Genomic DNA, 9245 nt, shown 5'->3' on the forward strand with positions numbered 1-9245 from the left:
ACCTAATTTCTAGTACTTAAGCCAACAACAGTTCTAAAATGCTATTTATTTGTGTCTGTAAGTTTGTACATAGTAATACCAACCTCATATTGTTGCGGATTTTTTTTTTCACGAGTTTGAGTTTGGTTTTATTTGAAATGCTTCAGTTGTCATTTTGTCATTGCCATTTCAGGTAGCTCATGACCCTTTTATTGTGGTCATTTTAGCACATAATAACCCACAAAGTGTGGGTGAGGTTTGGATTTTTTTGTTACTAGAAGTTCTTTTATTCATTTGTCCTTGTGACTGTAGTGATGGCTTCATGGATGCAAAAAGAGTGAATGGATGAGTGAATAACTGGTTTAATGCATAGTTCACTTCTTGAGTGCTTTTTTTTGCAGGATAATTGTAAATATATATTTTAATTGCACTGGTACATTGAACATGTCAGTGTCTATACCACTGGACCAACAAGCATTTTTCTGGCTAATGGGTGCCTGATAATAATGTCTTGATTTTCCTTTGGGACTCAACTATACAGAAGGTTTTTTCCCTCGGCTGTAGGGGGAGCACAGGTGATTGATCATTGATGTCATTTCAATTGTTATTTTTTAAAATAAATTTATAAAATGCTTTAAAAGTGTCTTGGATTTTGAGGAGTCTACATCCCCTGGGTTCTGGGTTGTGTTTATAATGCTGATACTGTGAACTCTGTAAACACGCATGTAAGCTCTGTGGACAGTGTGTCAAACTTGAGAGTGTCCAGCCTTTCAGCTGTGTCTCCCCTTGATCTCTTTTCCTTCCCTTTTGGCCCTCCCACCCTACTGAGGAAATATTTTCTGTCGCCTGTGGACTGATCATACATTTGGTCTTCCCACTGTAAGTGTTTCATGAAAACACGATGAATTAATTCCGTGAGTAAAATTAGCCCTTCAGTTACCAACAAAACAGCATTGTTACATGATATATTGTAGAACTGAAGATAGTAAAGATGTAATTTTTAGATTTATTTATGCAGAAAAACATAGATGCATTTCTGATTGTTAAAAATCCACAACATGCTCGTCCTTTTATTGCTTTGTGTTCACCAATCTGAGCCACAGACCGGCAGCCTCAAATGGGCCATTACCACACGGAAGTGTGAGAAAAAGGGCTCGGGGGGAGTGTACTCCCATGAGACCAAATGACCTGTCCTGGCAGACAACAGAAGTGGAATAAGTTCCCTAACAAGGAAAAAGACTTCCTGTGTTAAACGGCCTTAGTCTAACGGTGTTAAATTTAAAAACCATCCTGAGTTTGCTTTAGTCAGATGCCAATGGAACTTGTCCTTAGAAACTAATAGAGGAAAAGACCACCCTATTGACATTTATCCCAGGTAATCAGTTTTATCGTAAAAGCAGCTTCACGTTTGAGAGAGATTTTAAAACGTCAGGCTTTGCTCCTTCGAACGCGCCGCCCTGCCCTCCTTCCGCCCTTCCACCCCTCCACCCCCGGAATCCAGAGCAAGCGCAAAAGCTTTGAAAACAGGTGGGCGGGGCCCCAAGGAAGCCCGCACTGATTGGTTGGAGGGAGGGACCCGTCAGGGCCGTCATTGCGGATTGGCTACTACGCAGAGAAACGCTGTTACAGGTCGTTCGGCGAAAAATTTCGCCGCTGCCGTCGCCGCTATGGCGACGGGCAAGGGGGTGGCGACGCCGCCTCTGTGGCCAGTAGAGGCCCGGCTGGCGGCGCTGCTTCCAGACCTGCTGGTCTTCAGAAAGCCCCGGGGATCGGAACACGAGCTTGCCACGGCCCAGGGCGTCCTCCTTGGCGTCCACGTGACGGGTGAGGGCGAAGGGAGGTGCGTCGCTCTCCCGACCTGCCGGAGGGGCGGCCGTAGGGCCACAGCTGGTAGGGGCCGCGGCGGTTACGGGCCTGGCCCCGGGGCGAGCTAAAGGCACGGTTTCATTACACTTTCGCCGCCTCCGCCGGAACCTGAGGGTCATTTTCCGAGCAGGAGGACGCCTTTTCGGACGACCTGTCGTAGCCCTGGAGTTCACTTCCGCGATGATGAAATTGAGACTCAGAAAGGGGAAAGGACTTTTTCGGGGCCATATGGCAGGCTTTGGACCCAAGTTTTTCCCCAGTCCCGAGCATTTTCCGATAAGCATTCTGCTTCCTCCAGTGATTTTATTTGTTTAGTTATTTCCTTCTTTGGGCCCATAAGTAGGTGCCCGCCATTTTTCAAGTAGTTGAGACCTAGCAGCTACTATGAGAGTCGTTCATTTAACAGGTATTTGTGGAGTTTATGTGTCACGGATATGAAGATGAGTGATCCGGGTGCCTGTTCTCGGAGGAGCTCACCATATGAGCTCTCTACAAAGCTTTCATCCATTCTCCTTGTTAGTGGTTTCTCTATCCCTCACGTGGGTGGGGAGAGGGGAATCCTACACGTTCCCTTGGCCGGGGAGCCTTAAGAGAGTATGATGGGAAAGCAGTAGTAGCTGGATTCCAATGAAAAGGGCACTTGTGGGCGAATCTTCACCATCTGCAGCTTCTAGAAACATGGGGAGGGTGGCCCTCTGGACTCCCAGAGGCAGCAGCAGCAGCCAGCCTGGCCCTGAGTACTTGCTAAGTAACACCATGTTAAAAGGATAATGAAAGTACTCATCTTGAAAAGATCTGCTTCCGTTCCACTGGCCTGATGTGTGGAGGGCATAGAGCCTAAAAGTTTAGGATTTGCAGCTAACATAGTAATTTTTGCTTTGTTGGTCAGGGTTTACAGCATTAATGGACAGGTTCAGCCTGAGCTGCAAGTCGGAACATGACATGGACACACTGGCCCACATCTTCAGTTATTACATTAGTGACATCGTGGAGCGTGAGTGACCGTTGTAGGGGAGCAAGGAGGTGTGGTGATGGGCTCTTGAGGGTTTGTAACAGAAGGGGGCTCGGGGCCACTTTAAAACATACTAAAGTGACATCCCTTTAGTGTCACTCATCCTTTATTTCTGCAGATTGCCTCTGACGAGCTAGATCTTTGCCTGTATCTGCCGTTCTACCCAGTCGCACATCCTGTTGACTCGGTGTTCAGAAAGGGGGGAAAAATGCTGATTTGTACTTTGCATGTTTGTGTTTTATTTCAAAATGAAGTATTCCTCAGGTTGTGTCTTCCAACAGTAATAATGTGCCTCGTGTGTATATCAGATATAATTTACAGAACACCTTCCCATTGTATTACTGCATTTTGATCCTGTGAAGTAGGACTGAGTGTTTTATTTTCTGCCATGTATCAATACTAAGCTTGTGGATATTTGCCTAATCTGAGGGGGGAAAAAAAAAAAGCAAAACCTTTTCATTTGTACAGTAAACAGTACCTACTCTGTGACATAACAGTGTAATAGGAGCAGGGAGTGCAAAAACCTATTCTTCGAGGAGTTTTCAGTCTAGTTAGGTCTACCTAACAGAAATTACTCTGGCCCTATACCCTTTAGTACTAATATAACATTCCCTTCTTGTACTGACAATATCCTGTTATGTCCATCATTCTGAGATTCACCAGAATGATTACTTTGTGGCATCTTCTTTAGCCACGTAAAGTGGCTATGTGACTCACCCCTTACCCCTGAGGAACAAGTATAAAAAATATTTTGGGAATTCCCTGACGTTCCAGTGGTTAGGACTCTTCGCTTCCAATGCCGGGGCCGGGGTTTAATCCCTGGGCCAGGGCTCAAACTAAGATCCTGTAAGCCAAACGGCACTACCAAAACTTTTTTTTAATTTAAAAATAAAAATAAAAAGTCTTTCAATGGATCTCATCAAGTTTAGATGAAACAAGTTTAGATGAAATTATGTATCATGTATCATGTGTGTATGATACATAATCGTGTGTATGATAACACCAGGAGTTGCTGGGTAGTAGAAATACATGGAAAAATAAGAAAGACACAGTGTCTGCCCTCATGGAGATTGTATTATTGGGATCTGATGGAGGGTAGGTGGTAAGAATGAAAGCTGGAAGAGGCATTTGGAGCAGCTGTGGAGAGATAATGGAAATTTCATCTAGGTTAGTGATTCTCAACCTTGGCAGCACATTAGATAACCACTTAGGAAGCTTTTAAAAATCCTGAGGTCTAGGCTTCACCCCAGTTAAATCAGAATGTCTTGGGTTTGCCCCAGGAATAAGGATGTTTAAAGTTTCATAGGTGATTTCAGTGTGCAGTAAAAGTTGAAACCATTGGTCTAGATATATGCAATGAAGGGAGCTGTATAGAGATGAATTGATTTGAAATATATTTTGCAGTTCAGCAGACAGGATTTTCTAATGTGTTGGATTTCAGTGGGAAGTGGTGAGGAAAGGGACCCTCAAGTTTTTTGCCTTTCATAACCGAATTTATGGTGATGTCACTTATCAAGATGGGAAAGATGGCTTTGAGAGAAAATCAAGGGTTCTGTTTTAAATATATTGAGTTTAAGATGTTAATAAGTCAGTCAACTGGAGAAATGAAGTTAGTAGGTATGATTGAGCCTGGAGCTCAGAGAATAGATCTGTTAGAGATGAAAAGTGAATTGATGGCATAAAGAGGTTACTTAAAGAACTGATTGAGTCCACGTGGAGAGAGTGTAAATGAAGAAAAAGAGCCTAAGACTGAGGCTTGAGGAACTCCAGGGGAAGATTATGATTAGGAAGAAAGAACCTGCAAAAGAGACTATAAAGCAGCCAGTCAGGTAGGATTCTGTGGTATTCCTGAAGCCAGAGGGGAGGTAGTGTCTCTAGAAGAAGAGGGCCATTCTAGCTGGGTTGAAAATGAAAAGTGTCAAGTATAGTGATGCCTGAAAAATACTGAATTTAGCAAAATGAATGCTATGACGATTTTGATCATTTTAGTGGAGTGGTGGAAATGGAAGTCAGATTGGAATAAACTGAGAAGAGAATGATAGAGGAAAAAAAAAAAAGCATGAATTTGGTAGGAGGAGAAACTTGTATATCGCCAGCTCTTTTGAGAATTGTTTTGCTGGGAATGTAACAAAAATTGAGCTAGTAACTAGAGAAGAAGGCGGAGTCAAGACTAGGTGGGTTAATTTTGATGTGTTTCGTTTTCTTTTAAAAATAAGATATTAATGGGAATGTTGGAGTAGAGAAGATAAGGAAAGGAGTGAAGTTCTTGGGAGGGTGAGAGGGACTAAGATGCAGAGCACGAATAGGGGGATGGCTTTGAAGATAACAGGAGGACTTTTCTTCCATTTTAGAGAAGATGGATATAGGAACAGACAGATTTGAGGAGAAGCTAGGGGAAAGGAAGAAGGAGTCTAAGCCTTGGAGTGAATAAATTGACCAGAAAAGATATGAGGAAAAACTCTGTAGGCCATTCTTTTCATCATATATTATTCTGCCATGATCTGGCATGTCTCTGATTTTGACTCATTTTCCTCTCTCTCCCTTACTTGATTTCAGATGTGCTCTGTTTTGGAGGGGATATCCTAAATATCACAGGTATTTTTCTTTTTTTCTGAATATTTAAAGCACTGTAAGCAAGGAAGACCATAGGTGGAATTTGGCATGTTTGTTTATTCAGCATTGTTTGATCATTTAGTAGGTGCTGTGGGCCGCGGGGAAACAAAGATGAGGAAGACACAGTCTCTGCCTCAGATGCTCTCCCAGTCTAATGGAAAAGCCTTGTCCATATTAAGCTCCCAAGTACTTTACATTTTGTTCACATTGAATGACAGGAAAATAAGTGCCTATAAAGCATACATGAGAAAACTAATGAGAAACTTGGTCATTAATAGCAGAAGCTAAGTAGGGAAGAAGCTAGCTTGTCTCCTGTCTGGAAAACTCTTAGGATTAGTAACAGCTGTGTGCCATAGCGTTGGCCTGTCTTTTCATTTAAACTTAAAGAAACCACTTAAAATCTTAAAATTCAACTTGAATGTAAACCTACACTTTGTGAACCTCTTAGATCTGTTAGTACACTGATGGAGAGAAGAGTACCAAAAATAGCCCTAGGTCTTAGGAACATTTCAGCTTCTACTTAGTCATGTTTTTATATGCTGAAGAGTTTTAAGGCTCTAAGGCCGTATTTTAACCTAGTATGATGTATAGGGCCAAGAAACCTTGTCTGACACCTTGCATGATATCTTCTGCATTATTGGGGGCTTTGCTCTGGCAAGTGAATCCAGATGTTTGATCTCTGTCAGCCTATCTTGTGTCTCTACAGGGAATGTGCTCCTGGCACTCTGGACAGTGGAACAGGATCAACTGAGTGACATCATTACCCTGGTGGCAAAATGCAGTCTGGAGATACAGGAGAAATTTGGGATCTACCATACCAGAGAAGGCCAGGACCTGCAGCTAAAGATAGGTATTAGCTACTAAAAAAGTGATCAGTTGGGAAAAAATAAATAAATAAATAAATAAACAATTCAAAAGATAAATGACAACCTGGAAAAAAATATTTGCAACTTATATCACGTAGACAACGGGTGAATTTTCCTAACATAGAAAAAACACCTAGAAATCAAGAAAAGACTAACATTCTAACAGAAAAATGAGCAAAGAACATGAATAAATAACACATAAACAAAGAAATCATCCCTTGTAACTTGTGAAAAACTGTTCAACTTCATAATAAGAAAAATGCCAATTGAAAGTACCAATTGAAATCATTTCTTACCTATAGATATGGAAAAATTCAGATGCTGAACACACTGTTGATAAGGTTGTGAGGAATAAGCCTTCTCACACAGCGCTGGTGGGAGTCAACAGTGGTACAACTTCCATGGAGGGTGATTCAGTAATCTCTACCAAGATTACAAATGCATTTATTCTTCAACCCAACAATCCTAACGTTTATCCTTCACCCCCAACGTTTATCCTATAGGTATACCTGAGTATTTATAAAATATCATATGTATAAGATTATTGATTGCAATATGGATTGTGATAAAAGGTTGAAAATTATCTGTAGGAGACTGGTTAAATAAACAATAATAGGTCTACCCAATGAGATTCTCTGCCACTTTAAAAAAAGTTGTTTTGATATAGCAATATCTCCAAAATATAGATGAGAAAAAGCAAGATGCAGAGCACTGTGTTTAGTATGCTACCTTTTGAGTAAGGAGGAAAATATTTGTATAAAGAAACACTGGAAAGATATATAAGAAACTAATAAAAGTTACCTATTGGGGAAAAATAGTGTAGATAGGTATATAGGTGGAATCAAGACTTTCCAATGTGTATCCTTTATATAGTTTGTTTTTTTAATTATGTTACTGTATTACATTATCAAAAATATAATATAATGCCATAGAAATTTAAAAGCCATAGTTTCAACAGAGTCAGGATTGAAGGCGAAGCTCTATTCGAAAAACTGCTTCACAGGAGTCCAGAAACCTCAAGGGGTTTCTGAAGTCAGGGCAAAAGTTGGCTCTAGCTATTCATTTGTATTTTGAGGAACAGAAGTGAAGAATCGTATTGTGAGTTGTATGGCATCTCTCCTATCCTACCATCCTTTTTTTGTTCTTGTTTTATTGATAGGTAATTCATAATTGATACTGTACATAGACATATTTATATACTTTTGAAACCATCCCCACAATCAAGATGATGAACATATTCAACACTCACTAAAGTTTCCTGTGCCCCTTTATAAACTCTCCATCCCACTACTCCCCTCCCCATCCCCAAGCAACCACAGATCTTTCTATCATTGCTTTTTTTTTTTTTTTTTTTTTTTTTTTTTTTTTGGCCAGCTTGTGGGATCTTAGTTCTCTGACTAGGGTTATTTATACACTTTTTGATCTACAGTAGGATTATTGTCAATTTTTGGCTATTACAAATAAGGCTGCTATGAACATCTGTATACAAGTCTTTGTGTAGACTTATGCATTTATTTCTCTTGGTTAAATACCTAGGAGTGAAAGGGCTGAGTCATAACGGTAGATGCATTTTTAACTTTTTGAGAAATTGCTTATCTTTTTTCCAAAGTGGTTGTACCATTTTACTTTTCCACCAGCAGTGTGTAAAGGTCCCAATTTCTCCATGTCCTAGTCAACATTTATTATTGTCTGTTTGTAGAACTTCCTTTAACGTTTCTCATAGTGTGGGTTTGCAGGAGATGGGTTAGTTTAGCTTTTGTGTGTCTGAAAAAAATCTTTATTTCACCTCTGTTTTTGAAAGGTATTTTCCCTGGGTGTAGAATTCTAGATTGACAGGAATTTTTTTTCCTCTTACATGAAAGCTGTTGTTCTGCTGTCTTCTAGCTTGCAGTATGTCCAACAGGAAATCTGCTTTCATCTATATTTTTATTTCTTTGTATATAATGTCCCTCCCCTTCCACCCCAGCTGCTTTTCGATTTTTTCTTTATCACTGGTTTTAGGTAATGGGATTGTGATGCACCTTGGTACAGTTTTCTTCATTTTTCTTATACTTGGGACTCATTGAGATTCTTGGATCTATAGGTTTCTAGTTTTTATAAAATTTAGAAAATGTTCTGCCATTATTTCTTCAAATAATTTTTTCTCTCTTCCTCCTCCTCTGTGTAGTTGCACACATATTAAGCTGCTTGACTTACGAGTCCCACGACTCACTGATGCTGTGTTCATTGTTTTTCTATCTTTTTTCTCCCTGTGTTTCATTTTGGATGGTTTCTATTGCTATGTTTTAAAGATTACAGATCTTTTATTTTGAAAAGTCTAATTTGCCTTTGATCTAATATATTTTCTTGTGTATTTTTGTAGTGTATTTTTCATCTCAGGCCTTATGATTTTCATCCATATGAAGATACCATATCCTCCATGTCCCTACTTGTTTAGTATCTCTCTAGTTCTTGAATATATGGACTATAGTTATAACTTTTAATGTCCTGTCTGCTAATTCTTTCATCTGTGTTATTCTACATTGGGCTTGATTGATTGATTTTTCTTCCCATTGTGGGTCATATTTTCCTTTTTCTTGGCATACCTGGTAATTTTTGGCGGGTGCCAGGTGTGAATTTAACCTTGTTGAGTGCTGGATTTTTAAATATTTCTGTAAATATTCTTGAACTTAGTTCTGAGATGTGGTTAGCTTAATAGGTTTTGCTTTCAAATTTTGTTGGATAGGTCCAGAGTAGTGTTTAGTCCAGAGCTAGTTTTGCCCCATTGTTGAGGCAGACCACTTCCGAGTACTGTACCTGATGTCCTGTGAAGTATGAAGTTTAATACTCTGGCTAGTGGAAATGGGAACTATTCCCAGCCTTGTGTGATACTAAGATTGTTCCCTCTAATCTTTTCAGGGGGCTCTTTC

The 9245-nt window shown here is 40.0% G+C and overlaps 1 protein-coding gene across 1 annotated transcript in view; it reads left to right on the forward strand.

Moving 5' to 3' along the window:
* The first annotated feature begins 2748 nt into the window (after nucleotides 1-2748).
* The window catches only part of LOC103068449 (putative ADCY10-like protein), a 38287-nt gene continuing 31790 nt past the window's right edge, over nucleotides 2749-9245 (forward strand). Inside the window, exons 1-3 of the mRNA XM_007458192.1 lie at nucleotides 2749-2839; nucleotides 5414-5452; nucleotides 6177-6320. Of these exons, the coding sequence (XP_007458254.1) occupies nucleotides 2749-2839; nucleotides 5414-5452; nucleotides 6177-6320 (274 nt within the window). The remainder of the gene's footprint in view (nucleotides 2840-5413; nucleotides 5453-6176; nucleotides 6321-9245) is intronic.

The sequence above is a fragment of the Lipotes vexillifer genome, unplaced genomic scaffold, assembly GCF_000442215.2.
Source record: "Lipotes vexillifer unplaced genomic scaffold, Lipotes_vexillifer_v1.1 scaffold4, whole genome shotgun sequence".
NCBI classification, from domain to species: domain Eukaryota; kingdom Metazoa; phylum Chordata; class Mammalia; order Artiodactyla; family Lipotidae; genus Lipotes; species Lipotes vexillifer.